Source organism: Rhea americana, unplaced genomic scaffold (genome assembly GCF_003343005.1).
Source record: "Rhea americana isolate MKP2758 unplaced genomic scaffold, rheAme1 scaffold_550, whole genome shotgun sequence".
NCBI classification, from domain to species: Eukaryota; Metazoa; Chordata; class Aves; order Rheiformes; family Rheidae; genus Rhea; species Rhea americana.
The window spans coordinates 114,546-136,308 of NW_028186702.1; the positions used below are offsets into that span (position 1 = coordinate 114,546).

Sequence of the window (21,763 nt, forward strand, 5' to 3'; positions counted from 1 at the left end):
AAAGAGAAACAAAAGCAGAGTCACAAAAGATTCCCAAAATCTTAGTGTAATAGTAGCAAACAAAACTCTAAGCTAAAAATTACGAAGCAGAAGGCATTTTGCTGCTTAGAAAGAGATGAAGGATCAGACTTACCTGAAGAAAAGGAGAATATGCAGGAGAAGGAGAACAGATTCATGCAGCAGCACCTTTTATACCATGCTTCAGATGGCCCGGGGGGGCTGAGGCACACAGCACGCATGAAGTCATACTCACCGACCAGCCCAAATTCATAGTACTTTTAACTTCTCCAAGTGATGAAACCGTTTTTGCTTGCTGTTTGCAAAATCACCCTAAATCTCTAAAGAGCCTGATATGCACATTCCAGCTCCAAGGTCTCTTTCATCTGGCATCCTAATTGACTGGCTTRGTTGCTGGTATCATTCCACCCTCCTTGCCAGCATTGCAAGAGGAATAAAATTGACTTTATGTATTTGGCACTTCCTTCATTAACTTCCCATAATGATTTTAATCAGAGCTGTAACCTGCTGTCACACACATTTGTACTTAAGCCCTTCAGAGCTAGGCTATAATCTAACCTACTCACAGAGTTTGCAATTAAATTTTCAGTGAGATAGAAGAAATCTGATCCTGTTCCCACCCACAGCCGCAAAATAAGAGAGTGATCCTGTACCAATAGGAACCCACAGACGCTGGAGAATGTTCTTTGGCTCAGGATTTTTTAATTGCCCTTGCTGCCTGGGGAGACCAGCAGAAGATATATTAGTAGCTGGAATAGTGTTTAAACAGAAAATAATGTTTTGCTCTGAAGAGATATGACACTATTATTTCAGGATTAGGGGTATTTTGAGGTAGCAAAGCTTAAACAGAAATCTGCTCTTTAAAGTAAACTTAATAGTGATTGTACAATCCATGCTGAATTTCCCAGTATTTTTGTTTCATCTGGAATATACAAAGGCACACAGAGATTTTCTGCAGGCAAGGGTAACCGTTTGCAGCCACACAGAGTGGTTGCAAATACCGACAGCTCATGTAGACACTAGCTGCCCTGCACAGAGATTGCACAGCTCTGACAGATGAGAAGGCACAAGACAGTGGTGGAGCTGGTGCAAATGTCTCAGTTTCTCTGTCAGACTATACATTTCTCTCCAACATTTTAGACCATTAATTCATCCAATAGTTTCTCGTTCTTCTTTTATATATATATATATGGTGAAAAGTAGTTTGCCCTCGGATCTACTCCTCCACCTTACAGAGGAATTAAATGACAGCTTCACTGGAGGATGTCACGAAACAATTTTTGAGGGTTTTCTTCCCAAGCATAGCAGGTTAAGTGGTAGTAAAAGCAATAGCAGTGACCAGGGAATCACTATTACAGGAATGGATTGCTTTTTCTTTTCTTTTTTTTTTCTTTCTTTATTACCAAGACATTACCTRCAGAATGCGTACAGTTGCAGAGCCCAGTCTTGACTCTCCAGATTTCAAGTGACTTGTCTAAACTATATACTCAGACTTCTCAAAACAAGGGCAAGGACAATAATTACCAGAAGACTATTCATCTTGTCTCAGATGTTTRCCTAAAAAGTAGTTATATCATCCTCAAAACACAACAATTTTACTCCTTTGACTACTGAGAGACTTAGACTGCAAGCTCAAATGAAATGTAGTTTTTAGATAGGGAAGGTTTGAAATGTATTCTGGCCATGGTCCCATATTCCAGAATCCTGTTCAACAAATAGTGCCTGGCCAAGCCTCAGGTTTCCTGTTGATCTGTTGTCTGCTAAATAGCAAACATTGCAACATTTCAACCATAAATTATCCTTAAATTACAAGGTAAGGTTCTTTTTTTCCAGGACTTTGAGATGGCCCTGGGGGATTGCGAGAGCAATAGCACTCACAAAGGGTGTTCCACAGTTTTGTGTGTGGTTTTTAAGCACTCTGCAAATCCTCATTAATGGTTTATGCGTAAACTGATGGGTCTTTATTTTAGGACAAGTGTGTGGTTGGATTCAAACAGCCCAGTGTTTTGAAGTATATCCTTAAAATTGCTCTGGTCTAGTGCAYGCATTGTGTTCACCTAGCCAGCTGATGATTAGAATTTCAAATCAGTTGGTTTCTTTGTAGAAAGCAGTTTTTCATTTATTTGCTTAACTTTTGCTTACAAGCTCCTTTAGTGCTGATCTTGTTTGAACTGACTCCTCTGAGCTGGCATATCTCCTACAGTGTCACTGGCAAAATGTTATGCAATATCTGCATCTGTCCTTGTATCTCCCAAACTTTTCTGAGGATATTCCAAGTCTATCTGTGAGTTTTCTGCCTTTCTTCTGCGTTACAAACACATGTCCAGCTTCCTTAAGAAGTGCATTTAGTGAGTTGCCTGTAATCTGGCTAAGAAACTGTTTATATTTGTCAYGACCAATGAACTTACCTCTAAGATACAAGGGAACAGAAGGATCAGGTATTCTGGGAGGCAAGGGACAGGCTGCGGTGATTTTAGAAAGTGTTTTGTAATGAGCCTTTTGATTTTTCCACCAAAATGGTGCAGGATGATCCTGTTCAAATGTGAGTTCCAACCTCATATAAAGATCACTGGTCTCACAAGAAAGACCCTATGTTTTGTATCAGTTATACTTTATTTGGCGTGGGTAAAGATGGATGGAAAGAAAATCTGCTTATCACAGCAGATGGCAATTATGATTAACATCAGAGCCACCATCCTTATGTCAGCTCAATAAAATGAGTAAAGAAATGAAGCCAGTGTAATTCCTACTGTCATTCTAATGCAGTTAATGGAACATTACCAGGCATGAATGTTGCCAATTAAGTGTTAAGATGAAAGAAATGTTTGTTTTGTCATTTGCTTTTTATGCTGTGTGAGAATTTGAATTAAATAGCAAACATAAATATTGAGCAAATCTATTTCATCATTTGAGGTGAACCATGTGTGATAAATAGGCGTTGTTGTTAATGTGAGTTTTGGATTCTTCAGGCAGTTTGAGGAATTGTGTAAAAGTCCCTCTCCAAAATCCTGTTTATTTACTTCTCTTACCTTTTTCTTCTTGAACCTACTCATTTTCTAGATATCAAACTGTTCCTTTTTTGTAAGTTTAAATTAATCCTTTTTGTTTGTCACTTATGAGGAGGCAATGTTATATGTGGGTTTTTAAGGCTAAGCTGGTATTTTCCACAACATATTGCTTAGGAGATATCATCTCTCCACAGAATCAGATCTCAGGGGTGTAATCTGCTAACTAGCTATGAAAACCCAGGACTGCAGTGCTCCAAACTGTGCTGTGCTCCCACACTGCAAATATCTCAATCACAGCCAYGTTTAAAAGGGTTAGTTTCTGATAGTTAGTTACTTGATCCAGCTCCTTTTCTAATTAATTTATGTGGAAGAAAGCCCAAGCTTGTAAGAGATGTAAGTAAAGCTTCCTTAGGCAGTGCAGGAGGGGCCTCTGGGGTGTCAGGAGCCGGGTACGCCTTTGGGCAACTATTCCGTATTGGACAGCATCAGGATTTTTGCACATAACATCAGACCGGGTGGAGCTGGCTTTTATCAGAGACAAGATAAGAGCAGCCATTTGTCTGACGAGGCAGGTAACCTTCTATATCCCTATGTTTCCACAGAACGATGGTTAACCATCACTTAAAAAATATTTTTTCTACAGAACTCATACAAATTTGATTAATTACATTGGTCTGAGCGGGTAATAGCTGGGTAATTGCAATTAGGTGGGATGGATCTACAAGGAAGCCAGACAGCTGTACGTTTCCCATTACGATGGGATCTAGGCTTTTTCTCCTGTTCCAGGGAACCTGTGCTGTGTTAATTCACAGTTCCYATCACGTTTCTGACTGACTTGCAGAGAGATTCCTTGCTGTAACATTTGCCCCACAAGTGTGTCCAGCACAAGTGCCCATAGCTGCAAGGAGCCGGTGCCCTGACCTCGGGGTGGTGACAGAGCCAGTACCCATTGCCATCGCTGTCGCCACCACCTTTCCAGGCTGGATGTTTAGTTCCTTCCTTCAGGACTGTACAGCATCCATATTCAGGGCTCCTTTTGTCCTGGGAGCTTTGGCCAGTCTACCACAACAGATTTTCACATGCATTTTCAGCCCTAGGCAGCACGCAGTGCAGGGACCCAGGCTGGTTGGGGYACATCAGTCTCAGTGCTAGAGTAACAGTAATTCTGAAGTTCGTTARGTATCAGCTGCCAGTCTGCCACGAACTGCGGTGGTGAGAGTCCTTGTACGGTATGGGACTGCAAGTCTGCAGTGACATGTGCAAGGGCTGAGCTTTCAGTGTGTGACTACGCAATTCAGGATGTTATCTCACCGACTCAGAAGTTTTCAGGAGTGGGAATCTAATGAAATAATGTTTTTAGAGCAGGCTGCTGTCCTATGGCCAGTGTGCTGTGGCCGTATTGTTCCAGTTCGGTTCAGAAATAGGCCTAAGCAAGGGCTCACCACAGGGGCTTTTGCCACGCGAGGAGGATTTGCACAGTGTTACTGCAGCTAAATGTGTAATAGGCAGTTTTACACAGRGAAGTTGGCAAACTCAGAATGGATGAAAACAGAAAAACCACAAAAGTGCTTTTTTTTAAAAGATGCAACAAAAGTTTAATGAGAATGAAAAGAACAAAAATATTTTGCAGTATCAAGGAGACATATTTAAGATGTCAGGGTCAATTACATTCTGAAAGGTACTAAGTTACATGCTTTGTGGCATTCAGTAACAAACGTGATAAAGTAGAAGACAGCAAGGAATTGAATCTGTGAAGGTATCAGAGCAAAACTCAAAGGAAAAAGGAGACTTGCGGAGCATGGAGARAGACGCTGCGCTGAACAGGATGTGTGAGTGCTTGCACAAAGCTATCACTCATCTGCTCACTGATGAATATGCATTTTTCTTCACTTGTAGGCTATTCAGTGGATTTTCCTGTTGTGTTTAGCATGGCCCGCAGCTTCCACGGCGRTACCTGCTGTACCGGTAGGAGTAGGGGCTGCAGTATCCAGCCCCATAGGATCTTCCATAGCCATAGAGGCCCCTGTAACCCAGGGAGGAGCCCCCATAGCCACAGAGGCCCCCATAGCCCAGGGAGGAGCCCCCATAGCCATAGAGGCCCCCATAGCCACCCAGGCCCCCATAGAGGCCCCCATAGCCACTCAGGCCCCCATAGCCCCCATAGCCACTCAGGCCCCCATAGCCCAGGGAGGAGCTCCCGGAGCTCAGGGAGGCTGCAACGACTGGTGCTCCGGAGGAGCCCACGACGGACTGCTGGGGGAAGGAGCTGAGGATGGGGCCAGGGAAGGTGACGACCGCAGGGGGTGGCTGGATCACGACCGTCGAGTCGGGGCACTGCCGGACGCAGGGCTCGTTGCAGCTGTCAGCGAGGGGCTGGGGGCAGGCGATGCCGCTGTTGGTGGTGGGGCACAGGTCGTAGCAAGACATCTTGTGGTGGTGGAGGTAAGTCTGCAAGGCACACTGATGTGTAAATAAAAGGCACACGTTCTACCGGAAAAAGAATTTAGAAGTTGCACAGGCAGACTAGAACAATGACTTTATCTTTCGGTTCTTTATTTTCTTTCCTCCTCTTCAGTTTTATTCATGTGACACCTTTCGCTCTTGTAAAAAYCAGCATTGCTGAGATTGCATGCTGTCCAGTCATCATTTTTATGGTCTTGTTCCTAGTTTTTGATGTTTGTTTTCCTGTAAGAATTTGCTCTTTGTTCTACCCCCTTATCAGACACTGTAAAAATACTATCTACCTTACTTTGCAAATTAACTTCCACTGTACTTTGCATCCCTTCTTACARTGTCTGTGTCAAAAAGGTGATTTTATCTCTGATTTATGCTAGCAAAAATAAAGAAGACTGACCTGACAATCAGCAGAGCTCATGTGTTGAATTAACGACTAGCTGGAAGAACATCTTTGGCATACTGACTTGTAACATGTTTCTAGAAGCAATAACTAAAATCGCGTTGCCAGTATGCTGATCCTCCTTTAAATATGGATTAAATGAGGCATTCCCTGCCCTAAAATGCTTGCAAATTAGCTTAAGAATCACAGGGTGGGCAAAAAGATTATTTGGCTGATTTTCCAGATGKGAAGCTGGTAAGCTTAGTAAATTTCTATTGCAAGTAAGTACACTCGTATCTGAGCTCTTCTGAAAGATTGTCACTGTAGGATCTGATCCCATCTCAAAGAAAACCCGTGGTAGAATTAAGACTCAGTACCTCATACACACTTTTTTTTTAATTTTCTTTTCTTTTTTTCTCTCTAGAACCAGTTATATATTAGATTAGAAGAGACTTCTGGAGGCTATCTAGTCTTTTATATTACTCCTGGGCAGTCTGCCCCCTCAACAAATGCATACTTATACATGAACACATAATACAAAAAAATATGCAAAATTCTTGAAAAACTCCTAGTGACTTGAAAAAGCTTTCTACTGATGTATTCAAAGTTGCTTAATAGATTTGATAGCTCATGTTTGTATTAACAGGAAATTACTGTTTTTGAAAATCCTGWTTTTATACTTTGAAATCTGAATACCTTGATGTCCAACACCAAATAAGAAAAACAAATGCACAGAGAAATAATCCAACATTATTAAGACTCTTAGAATACTTATTATTGATTCCAACCTCAGTTAAGCTGGCAGAAGAGAGATGCTTGGATTTTAGGAAAGAGAGCACATAAAATGACACTTACCCTTTTCACCGAGGAGAATAGGTGGAATGAAGAGCCCTGAGTGGGGAGAGCTTTTATACTGTTCTCCAGATTATGAGGCTCACCCAAGCTACAATTTGTGCATACGCATAATTGAGGCAAACCCAAAACTAATAGGACACGTAGCTCCTCAAAGTTTTGCTGACTATTTGTTTATTTGTTGGTTCAAATTCACATGAAACATGATGGACACATTTAATCACAGAGGTTTCTTTCATCTCAAATTGTTACATGTCATAATCATTCCTGTTATCATTCCATTCACATCCTTTGCTGTACAGCTGGAGTTACGCTAACTCTTTTCCTTAGCTTCTCCATTATTAAGGCAATACAAGGTGGCTCACTGGGTGGCTCATCAGAATTGCTGTCACCTGATGTGCACAGATCTTTCCATTAAATCCAGGCTGTCAGATACCTGCCAATGAAATGGAGTTCATTGGAGCAACTTTTGGGGTTGTTGTTAGGAATCTTTATCATTTCTACTCTCAGGTACTTAACGTGAGACTAATACAACACCCAAAGGAAAAAAAGTAAAAACTTCCTGTAGTCTTTAAAGGGTTTTCTGAGGTCTTTAAATGGTTTTCTATTGTTTGGACTACGCTCCTGAGCACAATGCTGGACATTGTCTGATGAACAAGGCATTCGCCAAAGTAGCTCTTTCCTTCTTGGTCATGCACTGAGCTCTAGATTATTCTTCTTGCCCTTTTTTTGATCACAAGTAAATTGCACAGGCCATGCTTCCAGGACCATGGCAGAAGACCAATGGAATTTCAAGCACGGAGCAGAGACAAGCCTCCTTTTAAGTTTTGCAGATTTTTCCAACAAGTGTCTCTCACTGTACTTCAATCCAAGTTGCAGTCTAGAGACAAAGTTTTACTTATTCTTTCTGTTCTTAAGACCATAAAACACATTATTTGCTATGTATGGGTCACCCACATCATCCGGTCTTCTGCCTCTTGATACAAAATCTTCAGGAATCCACCAATACTCTTTAGACCAGGCAATACTGAGGGTAATGGAGAAGGGAACACAGAAATGGAAGCTGAAGCATGGCAACTTGCTAAAGCCATCTGGAGATACACCATGATAGAGACAAAACAGTCATTTACCTGCACAACGGCTGATTGCTGGTAGAATTGGAACATTCTGAGAAAATAATCAAATCCTTTGTTACTGTGAACAGACATTGTGCAACTGAAAATGGCAAAGTTACAGTGATTATACAGCTTAGGAAATGCTAATTTTTTAAGCTTGTATTTTATTTTATACTTTTATATTGAAGAAAATTGAGGATGTGCAAATGTCTGGGATTCAGTCATGAAGGACACAAATGACCTTGACTTACATATTTTAATGTGATGCCATCTCATAATTGCTAGGCTCTGAAATGGTACATTCATTTATTCTAATTGTAAGAGTGCATTCCCAAATCATTAGTGGATAGTTTGTGGCATTTGACATGTCCCGCAGAAGCTTGGAGATATTATTGCCCAGGAAAAGCTCTAACCACCTCAAAGGCCAAAAATCCATCTCATAATTTAAAGATAATTTATGGCATGGAGTCTGCAGTGTYAAAATAATAAATTGGTAAACAAGGGAAGAAGTAACCTTTGTTTTGCATTATATGTTYCAAGTTCATAATTGTTCCCTATTTGCAGAATCTGCCAACTCAGCCCAGTTTTGACTTGTGACATGCAGCAATTACAGTATATTACAGAAGGTCATGAATTCCTCAGAATCAAAATCAATAATTCAAAGCACTTCTAAATTTTTCTTTTCACACTCTAGGATCCATTTGTACTGAAAAACTTCAAGTTCCCTCAGGACTATTAACCATTCTCAAGTGCTATTTATGCACTAACAGCATCAAACAAGYAATACCTGAGAAAATCTGTTTTCTCATCGCTATAGATCAGCACAATAATCTCATTGYAGCTTTATTTAACTTGGAAACTCATTTCATGTCCATCTCTGAAAAAGAAAGAAAATAAAGGTTTCTTCTCTATCTCCTACGTGAAATCGTGTAGACTTTTTCCTGTGCATTTCATATAGAGAAGACGGCTGTCTGAGTGACTCATGATAGGAGAAAGCAATTCACTTAACATCTGTATAAAAAAGAGCTTTGAATACTCCAAAACTAAGGATTGAACTGTTTTTCTGCTCAGAGCTAATTTCAACTTCCATATAACCCCTATCTAGAAAGCTAGCTACAGCAAACCGCACAGGTGCCTGGAATTGCTGCTGCTATTTGGAATTGAATCGTCCCTATCGTGGCTAGCGTGAAAAATGTCATCAGSTTCCAAGGGTGCTCTGTCCCCTACCTGCGGGTGGGAAAGGTAAGCATGCAGAAACCACCTCCAAGCTTCCTGCATGTTGCACTGACATTCTTTAAGTTCTATCCTGGCAGATTGTAATGTGAATTATATGTACTTAAACAAAAATCTTGTCCATGACAGCAGTTTGTGATTCCGATAAATGTATGAGACGCTCTCCAGGTGTTAAATTAATAYGAGTGGAGCTGGCTTAATTTCTGTCCTAATTCCAAGGAAGTGACTGGAATGATGCCAGGTATTAATTTTCCCCAACCATACACAAGATGAAAGAATTCTCTGTAATCTAATATAATGTTTAGGTCCTATTACAGAAGAATTTGAAAGGACTCATAAACTCTAACAATGAGCAAAGCAATTTCATCATCTCTACAGTTTACACGTGTTTGAAATTTGGGCGGGCTACCAATTTTGATCTTACACCTCCAGGTGCTCTAATAAACTATAAAAGCTCTCATCTCTCATAGCTTTTCCACACACTTCCTTTGACTCCTTTGTGACTTGGGTAAGTCTGATTCTTCTCTGTATCTATGAATGTATCTTTTTTCTGCAGGTTTCAACTTCAGCTGGTGTCTACCATCTATACTGTAGAGTATTTCTGGGCTGCACTGGGACAAAGATCCTGAAGCAGGCTCTGGGTGGGCAGATATACCCATTTTGTTCATGGGACACTGTAAAGGTACTAGCCTGSTGTCAGAAACCCTGGGACATGCACAGCACTACTCTGACTGGAATGCATTTAACCTAGTCCAAAGGTTTGAAGGTGGTTCAGCTTTTAGTAAGGGTGTCACCACTGCAGCTGATCATCCAACCAGAGATGAACAAGCCATGCATCTACGAAGGCTCTTTGTGTTTTCTCGGTATAGCAAATGCTCTTATGTTCTCTATTCCGTGTTCTTTCTCAGAATAATGGTGGGGACTTCAAGGCATGGTAGGTAGAGAAGAGAACTTAAAATTTCATGTATTAAAGACAATTATTCAAGTATAAACATCCCTAGATAAAATAGCTAAATTTAGAGAAGTGGAACTAGACTGAATTCTTGGGTTTATTGAGGAGATCTTGTTTGTCCTGGGATTAGCCATTGGAAAAGAGATTTTTGAAAGATATCAGAGCATAGAATGCTGACTTAAATTGAAAAATTTCCGGATTGTCTCAATACAATGGCTGCCTAGGTAGGAACTGGGATAATAACTCTACCATATGACCTTTTACTGTCTTGTCAAATTGCTTAGTAAGCAATCCAGACAGGGAACATCTAATAATCCGTTTACCTACAACTCTCAGCAAAATTGGGATGAGTGGGAAGGAGAAGCTACTGTAATTAAAATATATATGATAAATTACATCTCATCTAGATCCACTGAATTCAAATCCAAGTTTTCCTACTGAATCACCAAATGACTTTGGACAAAGTCAATTTGTTTCTCTGCCTCAGTTTTCAGTGTTATGTGTAGATATTTATCTAAAGTATTGCAGGATCTTTCTGAGGGAAAATAATTTCAGAGCTAGATATAATGTTTCTCATGTGATTTTGTATGTATAGACAACAATTTTTCAGAACTTTCAGAAGTTTACATTTAAAAAAAAAAAAAAAAAAAAGAAGAGGATTTTGAAGCAGTAAGAGACTAAGCTTGCAAACTGGGGAATCCATCTATTTACCCAAAGTCCTAGCCTCTAGACTATTAGCTTAATGCAAAATGTTATAATTATTTTTTCTTTAAGTCTTTCCTTTCTGTTTAGTATACTCATTATTTTGCCTTGCAGACTTACCTCCACCACCACAAGATGTCTTGCTACGACCTGTGCCTCACCACCAACGATGGCATCGCCCGCCCCCAGCCCCTCGCCGACAGCTGCAACGAGCCCTGCGTCCGGCAGTGCCCTGACTCGACGGTCGTGATCCAGCCACCCCCTTCGGTCATCACCTTCCCCGGCCCCATCCTCAGCTCCTTCCCCCAGCAGTCCGTCGTGGGCTCGTCCGGAGCACCAGTCGTTGCAGCCTCCCTGAGCTCYGGGAGCTCCTCCCTGGGCTATGGGGGCCTCTATGGCTATGGGGGCCTCTATGGGGGCCTGGGCTATGGGGGCTATGGTTCTCTGGGCTATGGGGGCTCCCTGGGCTATGGGGGCCTCTGTGGCTATGGGGGCTCCTCCCTGGGTTACAGGGGCCTCTATGGCTATGGAAGATCCTATGGGGCTGGATACTGCAGCCCCTACTCCTACCGGTACAGCAGGTACCGCCGTGGAAGCTGTGGGCCATGCTAAATCCTGCAGAAACAGCCCCTGAGTGAGGAATAACCAGCAAATGAGCGATACAATCCTGATCCACAGCAGAGTTCCTCAAGAAGTACTGCAAAGTACTGATCTCTACAATCCTACTGCGTTCGAGCTGGAAGTGCACAGCATGTCTTTAATTTCTTCACCCTCCATGTAGTCTTTTTGCTTTTTCCACCTGTGTGTGTAATTGATGGGGTAAAGCATATAACAAATTCTTGGAAAATAGTTCTTCAGTGTCCAACAGAAGAAGAAGAGTTATGAAATTAACTGTCATCACTCAGCCTCTTATTCTTGCTACTTTGCAATCCTTTTTCTGCAAATGTTTAATTCTTATTAAAATGATTCTGATTTGCATCAAAGAATTAGAATTTTGGTTTTCATTTCTCCTGCTATAGATAAAAACTCTCAACTCTGTAGGCACTTAAGGGGAGGGAGGTAAAGGGAAAAATCTCAAGCCCTTGTATAGGATGAGGTTCAGACTTCAAAAGCACAGCTGAAATGGCCCAGCCATCAATGAGGTCAGTCTGCCTTTGCTGTACTCAGTTTATTACTAGTGTTTGCAAGTAAGAATCTTCCCTCCCTAACTGGGCTAGGTCCCTGTAATAACATGGTGTTAGCAAGTAACTACACTGAACTCCCCTCCTCTAACAAGCCTCTTGTACCTCTTCCCTGATCTGACCAGGAGCTGCTCCTATGGTGGCAATGAGGTGGGATTCAAAGCCAACTATGAGAGAAGGGGTTGCAGCTGAGGTGCTCAGGAGGGAGTGATGCTCCTGAGTGGAAAGGATTTTAGGGAGGTTGGGAGAGGTGGGCAAAGGATATCAAAGCACAGGGCTGCTGAGAGGGCAAAGAGGAGGCTATGGGGTAGAGAAAGGAAACCTTCAGAGAAGAACAGGCTCTCTAGGAGACCTCTTGGGTGAGAAATATTGCAGGTCTTTTATCAGGAGAAGCTTGAAGTCAGAGCTGCAGAATAAAGGGGCTAAAAATGGCATTTTCTGTTGTGAAGGCTTCCTATGAAGACAAAGCAGGGAACCATGGGGAGCTAAATGTGCAGTGGTAGTGCAGTTCACCCTCTAGCTTATGGTTGGAAAAATAYGTACAGACTTATGATCTTTTCTACCTTCTAAGCTCTCTAGGCACYATAGCTATACCCTATCAATTCTTTACTTAGATACCTTGGAAACTTTCATTTCTTTCTTTAAGGTTTAATAGAAAATTAATWCATTTTTCCTCGTAGACTGTTACTGAGGGTAGAGTTTCAATATCTGAGTGATCACCTGAGGTTCAAAGAGATGCATCAAAGACTTACCTGGAAGAACTTTTCACTTAATCCTAATTACATGCTGTTTTTAGGAGAGACTTTAAGTTTATTAATGTATTTTTTTATTCCTCTACTAATATAAATAGGTAATCAGTAAATATACCATGTTCACCTTTCCAGGAAGCCAAATTTTTCAAAAGTATGATTAATATGTATATGAAAAATGGGGGGATAGAGAGAGAGAGAAAATAGGACAAACCCCTTCTGAACTGGAGGCTACTGCACTGTATTTGTACATTTACAATCTCTGATTTTCCTATTACGTTGAACAGGGCATTTCTCTCTATAGTGCAGASCTGTTACTGAACAGGCACATACGTGAGACTTTCATCATAAAAATGGTTATGATAAATAGGTGGGGAAAAAAAACATTAGAAGTACAATTTGATGCAGCAAGCTTTTAATGATATCAGAAAAAGAATACATTTCCAGAGTCTCCAAGTATGAAACTGCTCTCCAAGAAGGTATACATTCATAGATGATCTTTCTTTCCATGTGTTAGATGTTGATTTGGAGAAATAGGAGCTACTCTGAACAACTTTATGTTATATGTTTACCCTARGCAGTTGGGAAATGCGAGGAGAGAAACATTATGTCAGAAATTGAAAGAAGAATTTAAAAGGAGAAATTTCATAGGGACTGAAGGGGCACAGCTCCATGGTCCTGAATCAGAGCAGTGGAAGCTCAGAGCTCTTCAGCTGCAAACCYGTTGCATCTTGCTTGCCGATTATTCCTCACTCAGGGGCTGTTCCTGCAGGATTTAGCATGGCCCRCAGCTTCCACGGCGGTACCTGCTGTACCGGTAGGAGTAGGGGCTGCAGTATCCAGCCCCATAGGATCTTCCATAGCCACAGAGGCCCCCATAGCCCAGGGAGGAGCCCCCATAGCCATAGAGGCCTCCATAGCCACCCAGGCCCCCATAGAGGCCCCCATAGCCATAGAGGCCCCCATAGCCCCCATAGCTACTCAGGCCCCCATAGCCCAGGGAGGAGCTCCCAGAGCTCAGGGAGGCTGCAACGACTGGTGCTCCGGASGAGCCCACGACGGACTGCTGGGGGAAGGAGCTGAGGATGGGGCCAGGGAAGGTGATGACCGAAGGGGGTGGCTGGATCACGACCGTCGAGTCGGGGCACTGCCGGACGCAGGGCTCGTTGCAGCTGTCAGCGAGGGGCTGSGGGCAGGCGATGCCGCTGTTGGTGGTGGGGCACAGGTCGTAGCAAGACATCTTGTGGTGGTGGAGGTAAGTCTGCAAGACATTTTTGTTAATGATAAAGAAATATCAATCATTAGGTTATGATGCTGGACAGTCAATCAGGTCATCAGTAATAAAGCCGGGAACTAAATACATTTTCTACAACAATTTTCTTTCTTGTACTGTAATCTAAAGCCTATTGACTTTAAYATGCAGATGTTACATACTATTCATTTGTGCCTTCTTTATTTGCGGTAAAGCTAGCTTGTGAGGTATTACATTAGAATCAGTTAATATTTTTAACTTAATGAGCTTGATCATTTCCTTTAAAAAACTCAACACATCTCTGTTGAACATTGCCAAAATTATGTCCATATATATGAACAATTCTTTATCTTCTAAAATGGACAAAGGAACTCTCTGAGGCATTATAATGCTTTAAGTTTGGGATTCGAAACTGCTATACATACCCCCAGTGTTCACTTACATAGTCTGTCTTCACCAGGGCCCAGTATCGAATGAGAAGAAAAACATTTCAAGAAAAAAMCAATTCTAGAACACTGACAACCAGGTGGTACAGGGAGAGAGCCTGACTCTAAGTTAAAATCAAGAGTTACTAACAAGAAGTTAAGTTTTACAGAATATGGAAGAAATTTGACTTACCCAATTCACCAAGGAGAGCAGGATGAGAGAAGTGGATAGAAAGCCTGAGTGGAGAGAGCTTTTATACAGCTCCTTAGATTGCCTGGGGCATGTTAGGCATCCCATGCGTGAGCTCATAATTAGATACCAACCCCAAACTGCAGGACACGTAGCTCCTCAAAGTACTGAAATTGTTTTTGCGTGTTACAGGCACTTCAAACCCACGTATAGTGTGATATGTGATTTCCACCACAGAGATCACCATTATGTCTGGGCTTCACGTGTAGAATTATTTTGTATTATTCCATTGCTTTATTTAGAGTTATGGGAGGAACTTAACTGACTCCATTTATTTAGGAGTCCTGGATAATTAAGATCATAGGATGACTATCATTTCTTTTGTCTGGATACAGGTCTTTCAGTTTAATAAATTCAGGCAGTAGTATACATGGAAACAAAATTAATTTTCTCTTAGGAGTTCAAATGAAATTTGGAGACTTAATTCTGCTGTTTAGCACTATTTTCATCTACTCAATGCAAGCAAATACAATAGTCAGAAAACCAGGGACATCTTCCAGTGGCTTTTAGAGGATTCTCTGCTAGTTATCTTTACTCCTAGGGAACAGAGAAATATTTCACTTGGCAGTTGCAAGTCTCTCTGGAAACTGATTTTTCTAAGTTATTTCAACAAATTTCACTTTCCTTTATATTTTATCATGTTTTCTCCTCCTATTATTAAGAAAAGTACCTTGCAAGATAGGAATAAGAGAGGCAAGTAAATCAGAAAGTGGTAAGATGTGATTAGTGAAAAGAATTCTTGCCCTGACACAGTAAAGGCAGAACCCATTGTTTTCTAGGAATTATTTTCTGTTAATACTTTGGCTAACGTAAGTAGATTTCTGTTCTTGGACCAATGTACGCTTGAATAAAAAGGAAGGTAGAGCTTATTTAAAGAAAATAAAAGAAATGATGTTCCAAAAGTGTTATAAACCATGAACTGATTATAAGAAAGACCTAAGTGACCTTGACTTATTTAATATGATAATCTTTCATAATAACAAGTGCGCACATTCAGATGTTCTTTGTATATAATTATAAAACTGCATATACTAGCTATTAATGGGTGTTTGCGAGGTATTAAAAAATCCCTTAGAATGTTCTCGGAAATCACTGGGACAGTTTTATAGCTCAGGAAATCTCCTAATGTATCTCAAGAGTTGGAAAAGCTCATCATTTAGAGATGATAGATGATAAGAAGATAACTATGCTGATGATTGAGCCAACAATAGCAGCATAAACAAAGAAGGAAACCTCAGCAAAACTGGAGCCAGCCTTTGCTTTGCCTACTGACTTTCCAGCTCATAAGTGCAGAGATCAGAAGGGCAGAGAAGAAACAATGATGAGCAAACAGGGCACCAGTAAGGTTCACATATTCCAAGTTGAATCAACRTGAATTGTTAATGCTACTAAACTGTGGCTTGGTCAGTCTTTAACTCTGAAATCTCACTTCACAGCTGTCCTATTCCCCTGGAAAAGAAAGGCTTTATTTCTAGTAGGATTAAATCTAGACTTTCTCATCTTCTACAAAAAGAAAAACATTACAAATACAGATATCCCTCGCTTTAGAACCAAATTCTGCTTTAAGCTCTAATTTGAAGGTTAAATAAAACCTAAAGGATGTTTAGGGCATCTGCCACTGTGTTGAGAGATACTCACAAAATAATTCGATTCCAAGAGTACTGAAAAATCACCAAGGGTTCCTATAAGAACTGTATCAYACTTCAGACAGAATAACTAAGCCAGCAGAAAATATTACATGCCTTGTGAGGATTTAATGATAAACTGTAATTTATCTTTAAGAAGGTGGAAACCTGGTGTAAGGGACTTAGAACGAAACACCACACAGCAGGTTATTTCTGATAAATACCTGAGCATCATCATCGTGTAAGCCAGCAAGAGAAGTAAATATGTATAAGCAGCTTAATACAGGGTGCAGCTCCAAAGAGGATAGAAAATGGATAGTAATTTCATGAATCATATTTTAAGATGAAAGATGCATTAATTTTACCCATTGGTGTTTTAGATGAAAGAACTTTGTGGTGTAACAGGCATGTTATGTTACATGATAATTGGAATCAAGTAAACAGAAAGCAAAACAATTTCATCACTTTGCGGAGGTATCAATACAAAAAATGTGCAGTGTCAACTAATTAGATCCACATTCACAGAACCGGCTCTCATCCCCCAGGCAGTCAAGGGATTGTATAAAAGCGCTCTCCACTCAGAGTTCTTCCAAACGTCTTTCTTCACTCATTCTTCTTGGTGAATTGGTAAGTCTGATTCCACTTTTTGCAGTTACTAGAGTACCTCTTTGCTATAACCTTTAATCTAAGGTGATCTTTTCCATTTGTGATCAGTGGGTGAAGTTTTAGGTGAAAAGATAAGGTTTTCCAAAATTGTTAAAGGTGTTAGCTCTTTTCCACACTTGAGATTTCTTTGWAAGTAAATGCAAATCTGGAAGTTTCTTTATATGGTAGAGAAACAGTTTTGTTATTTATTCACTTTCAGTAGATAAAGAAATGTAGCTAATTCATGGATTTTACTTTTCTGTTTGTTTATATCGGTGGCTGAAAATAAACATTATGTCCATTATGTCCAGATCACTTGAGGTTCTTGTATGTTAGAGACGCATGGTTATGAATGCTAGCAGAAATAAGGAACTGGGCTATATAGAATATGATATAGGAAATAAGAGCTGTTGAAAATACACTRTAATAGATTGATTTCATAAGTAGAGAGGAGCATAGAGGGAATAAATGCATTCTCAGATGAGGCACTGGATTTTCGGTGTAAATGGGGGAATATCATTTGGAGTGAGATTTCTAAAAGAACTTGGAGCACAGAATGAAAAAGCTGTGCTGCTAAGCTGGTCCTAAACATCTCCATGCACCAATTCAATGTTTGGAAACTGGGGATAATAATATTTGCAATTTTCTTGGAGTAGTCTCATTAAGCAAGTTAGTGAGTAAATCTGAATAAGGAATACCTTTAATCTCTGTTTCCATAAGGCTCAGCACAAACAGGATCAGTGGGAAGGAAGAGTCAGTGTCACAAAATTATGCGTAACGACACACTCCATCCTTGGGGAGTCCTAGTCCTTGCAGCTGTGTTGACTCACCAAAGGATGTGAGCAACTAATCTAACCATTCTGATCCTTTTTTTCATTTCTAATGGATATAGGTAGATCTGTGTGTGTCAAAATACTCTTCTCTGAGGAAAGTCAGGGAACAATATAGCATTTTTAGGAATGTAAATACTGTCTTGTGCTTAGTAAAATTGCTCTGTGATGCAGYTGACCTCCATCATCACAAGATGTCTTGCTACGACCTGTGCCTCACCACCAACGATGGCATCGCCCGCCCCCAGCCCCTCGCTGACAGCTGCAACGAGCCCTGCGTCCGGCAGTGCCCCGACTCGACGGTCGTGATCCAGCCACCCCCTTCGGTCATCACCTTCCCCGGCCCCATCCTCAGCTCCTTCCCCCAGCAGTCCGTCGTGGGCTCGTCCGGAGCACCAGTCGTTGCAGCCTCCCTGAGCTCTGGGAGCTCCTCCCTGGGCTATGGGGGCCTCTATGGGGGCCTGGGCTATGGGGGCTATGGTTCTCTGGGTTATGGGGGCCTCTATGGCTATGGGGGCTCCTCCCTGGGTTACAGGGGCCTCTATGGCTATGGAAGATCCTATGGGGCTGGATACTGCAGCCCCTATTCCTACCGGTACAGCAGGTACCGCCGTGGAAGCTGTGGGCCATGCTAAATCCTGCAGAAACAGCCCCTGAGTGAGGAATAACCAGCAAACGAGAGATACAATCCTGATCCACAACTGAGCTCCTGAGTAAAAAGGCAGAGCATCAAGAATTACCACTTCATAAAGTGGAGTTAGAGGTGTTCGGCATTTTCATTTATCTTTTGATTTCTCCACTTGTTCCACCTCATTTATGCTTCATCTTCTCCTCCGTGCTCCAGGCACTGGCCAGCTCTGTAACAGCACCATTGCCCCCAGGGCGTTTTTCTCGCCCGGCAAGAGCCACTGCATGGCAGAAGCCTGAAGCCATGCCTTGGTGGAAGCCGGAGCTGACCAGCTGCCTGCCTTGGCCTTGCATGTCTGTCTCCAGTCTACGCTGTCATCCCATTGCAATAAAATGAGTGTGCAACCAAAGCCTGCCTYTCTCGATTGCCTTCCARCGTCCTTGGTGGGGTCAAAGTCYGCCGTGCACCCGTGGCCCCTGTGSTGCAGCTGAGGACAGTGTCTGAGCCGCAGAAGAGCAAGGCTGCTCTCCCYTGGGCTCTGCTCTTGCCCCTTGCATTGCTGCTGCCCAGCAGCAGTGCCGGGCAGGGGGGGGACCCTGAGTGCAGGGGGCTCCCATGCCTCAGGGACGGCGASCGCCACGGCCTCTGCACACCTCCAGCCTCCCTGGGCTCGAGCAACGCTGCCCAAGGGCCTTGGAGGGAGGCAGGGCCAATGCCTGGTGCTGCTCCCCCTCCTTCGTCCCTCAGCKAGTCCGCTCTCTGCCCTGCCACACGCAAAGCCAAGACGGTGCTTCCCCATCTGACCCCCAGCAGCAGAGACCCCTGGACGTGGTGCCCTTCAGGCGTGGGGAGGATAAATGTCTACCTGGGCTCCACTTTGTGTTACCCATCTAATTGGATGGGGAGAAGGTCCTTCTGTCTGTAATGTGTATCAGGGCTCGTCTCCAATCCTTGCTAGTGGTTAATCATCTCTTCCAGTCATTTCCAAGGCAAATTCTTGGAGGACATATCAAAATCAAGAGAAAAAATGAAATTTCCTTATCCTACATTAATAACCATGTTCTGCATCCAAAATCCTGAGGGGTTGAAGGGGAGGGGCTCATGTCAGAAATCTATCTGCCCAGTTTTTCATTACTACTGAGCTGAAATTATATCCTTGGATCTCTCCTACACTAAATTTTCTAGCACCTGGACTTCTAGTAGTTAGGGGTGGGTGGGCGTTCTGTAGTTAAGCATTTTAACATTTTCATTCCGTTTATTTTTGCATTCTCACAGGYAATGTACTAGAAATCGTGGCACTGTCTTCCAATCTAAAGTAAAAGCCTGCCCTGAAGTTCCTTCAAAGTATATTCAGGAAAGAAACAATAGGAGGAAGGGAAACAATGGGAGACAATTTTTTAGATATGTATCTGATGAGCAAAGATCAAGCTCTACTCCTTTATTGTTAAGTGCTGCTATGATAGCTGTTGCCTCAGGGAAGTTGTGGCCAAATCAGTAAGTCAGCTGCATGAAGTAAAAAGAAAAGGAACTGATGCTTTACACGGTCTTTTCTCTACATATGACTTCGCTGGGATTCTTTCAAAGAAAACCTGCATGCGTAAATGTATTATTTCTTGCACTGAAGGAATTCTTACTGAAAGTAAGAAGTTAAGCTAGTGCTACRAAAATGTGAGATAGATTTTAACACATAATTTCTTTGCCTCTGCATGTAACTAGGTATGTCAGATTGCCGTGTGCTGGAATTAATAATGAGCTGAAATCAACAGTATTCTGACAGTATACTTTAGTCAAGAAATTTGCTTTTATTTTAAGACAATACTAGATGAAAGCTGATGCCACTGGCCTGCATCTCTATGGCTCAGTGGTCTCTCYTCCTCTGAACAAAGCCCTCTTTCTCCAGCACTGGCTCAGCTGAGGGCAGTTCCTGGGACAGTTTTATGAGAGGAATTCCCCCCCCCCCTTTTTTTTGGTCTTTGCACTGCTCAATACTCTCAGCCTCTAAGAGACGCTTTATTCAAATGATATTCAATCACAGCTGAACCACTGAGATCCAAATTCCAGCTTTTCCCCGATGCACTTCATGAGACTCCCAGCTGGATGCGTGTTGTCTCAGGTGGCAAATGCCTAGCCCAGGATAACAAGCCCTGGTGAGAGCTATTAGCACCAGGCTAATACAATTGCATAGCTTCTGTTTGGGTTGGATGCCTGGGGCAGCGTGAGCTCATGTCTGATTGCAAAACATTCTAGATATAGAGATACCCATCCTATCGGTGTCTAATGTTTTATGGAAATTATAGGCATGGAGTGAGGTAACTAGGCTGGTTACAAAAGATCAGTCTTAGAACACCTTTAATTACCTGCTTGCATTGATGGCGTTGGAACATCATTTGGGAGTGCTCCATGTTACATGCAGATAACATACAGTTGAGWGGCATTAAACAGATGGGAAGCAAAGACTAGAAAAACTAGATGTCTTAACATATGGGAATAACAGTAATGGGAAGATCTTTAGTAATACTGTGCAAAACCAAGCACCTGGGGAMTATGGAGAATAGCGGTAAAATAAGGATCAGAAATCATGAAAATCAGAAAATATGATAGAAGAGGGAAAATATTCAGGGCAGCTTCAAGAAAGTGATGTATTGTACAGGGAGATGGCATGCTCTGGAGAGAATCTGTTGTAAATACAGAGCAGCAGAGAGTACTGGCAATATGTCAGAATTTGTGAAAACAAGGTGAACAGTATGCCCAAACATCCTTTTACTGACTTGTCATTGTTTCTGCAAAAGGTGAAGAGAATCCACAGTCTCTAAATGGAAGTAATCTCAAGCAAGTTAATCCTTTATGTATCAGAAAATGGTGAAAAAATAACCTTGTAAGCTGGATCATGCTAAGTAACACTAAGCAAWAAGATGATCTTCCTTAATATATGTTAGCATTTGACCCACAGAGAGTTACAAATTCCTTGAGAATGTAAATACACCAAATCTCTTGAATTTGAAGATTGGGATAATGAGATGGAGACAACACTTCTTCTTTTGGAGTTACATGAAGAGATGCTAAGCGACTATCCAGCAATATTGGAAAATTACGATCTAATATATATASATCTGTGTATATCAATATTTCTTTATGTGAATATGTATATTTGTTGAAAGAGATGGTGAATTCTGATTGTCCCACTCCACATTCGTTATGACACTTAGGTCAAATAAACATTGTCTTCTCAGCTAACAAAGACATTTCCCCTGTGCACTGAGGACCTCTCCCGCTGCTGGCAACCAGCAGCGCCCCACAGTCCCCGCCCTGCCTGCTCACCAAGGCAGGGTCCTGAGTCGTCCCCTGGCCAAATACCGGCCGACCCCGCTTTCYCCCACCACCCAGCTCTCGTGCACTGCGTGGATGGAAGCAGGGACGGAGACACTCGCTAGATGCAGGAAAGCTTTATTGTGCCAGTAGGGC

The 21,763-nt window shown here is 41.9% G+C and overlaps 5 protein-coding genes across 9 annotated transcripts in view; 2 read left to right on the forward strand and 3 right to left on the reverse strand.

The window, feature by feature from the left end:
* Positions 1-375, reverse strand: part of LOC146587964 (feather keratin 4-like) — a 2,257-nt gene extending 1,882 nt beyond the window's left edge. The window contains exon 1 of one of the 2 annotated variants that reach the window (XM_085318763.1): positions 254-375. In XM_085318763.1, coding sequence (XP_085174889.1) covers positions 254-271 — 18 coding nt within the window. In that variant the 5' untranslated portion in view covers positions 272-375. Of the gene's footprint in view, positions 1-133; positions 155-253 lie in introns of those variants that run through there. The other variant, XM_085318764.1, reaches the window with a different exon arrangement.
* Positions 376-4,949: 4,574 nt separating this feature from the next.
* LOC146587965 (scale keratin-like) lies at positions 4,950-5,453 on the reverse strand. Of its 2 annotated transcripts, XM_085318756.1 has the most exons (2): positions 5,212-5,453; positions 4,950-5,136 (listed from the first exon to the last, which is right to left on the reverse strand). In XM_085318756.1, exons 1-2 carry the CDS (start codon positions 5,451-5,453, stop codon positions 4,950-4,952), a joined length of 429 nt encoding a protein of 142 aa, XP_085174882.1. The 2 variants fall into 2 exon arrangements, with proteins under 2 accessions (XP_085174882.1, XP_085174881.1); XM_085318755.1 differs by having other exon boundaries at positions 4,950-5,453.
* A 5,398-nt stretch (positions 5,454-10,851) lies between these two features.
* LOC146587966 (scale keratin-like) lies at positions 10,852-11,328 on the forward strand. 2 transcript variants are annotated; one of them, XM_085318758.1, is made up of 2 exons: positions 10,852-11,054; positions 11,163-11,328. In XM_085318758.1, exons 1-2 carry the CDS (start codon positions 10,852-10,854, stop codon positions 11,326-11,328), a joined length of 369 nt encoding a protein of 122 aa, XP_085174884.1. The 2 variants fall into 2 exon arrangements, with proteins under 2 accessions (XP_085174884.1, XP_085174883.1); XM_085318757.1 differs by having other exon boundaries at positions 10,852-11,328.
* A 2,093-nt stretch (positions 11,329-13,421) lies between these two features.
* LOC146587967 (scale keratin-like) lies at positions 13,422-13,886 on the reverse strand. Of its 2 annotated transcripts, XM_085318761.1 has the most exons (2): positions 13,682-13,886; positions 13,422-13,585 (listed from the first exon to the last, which is right to left on the reverse strand). In XM_085318761.1, exons 1-2 carry the CDS (start codon positions 13,884-13,886, stop codon positions 13,422-13,424), a joined length of 369 nt encoding a protein of 122 aa, XP_085174887.1. The 2 variants fall into 2 exon arrangements, with proteins under 2 accessions (XP_085174887.1, XP_085174885.1); XM_085318759.1 differs by having other exon boundaries at positions 13,422-13,886.
* Positions 13,887-17,867: 3,981 nt separating this feature from the next.
* LOC146587968 (scale keratin-like) lies at positions 17,868-18,308 on the forward strand. Its single transcript, XM_085318762.1, has one exon. The coding sequence runs from the start codon at positions 17,868-17,870 to the stop codon at positions 18,306-18,308; it is 441 nt and encodes a 146-aa protein (XP_085174888.1).
* The last annotated feature ends 3,455 nt before the right edge of the window (positions 18,309-21,763 follow it).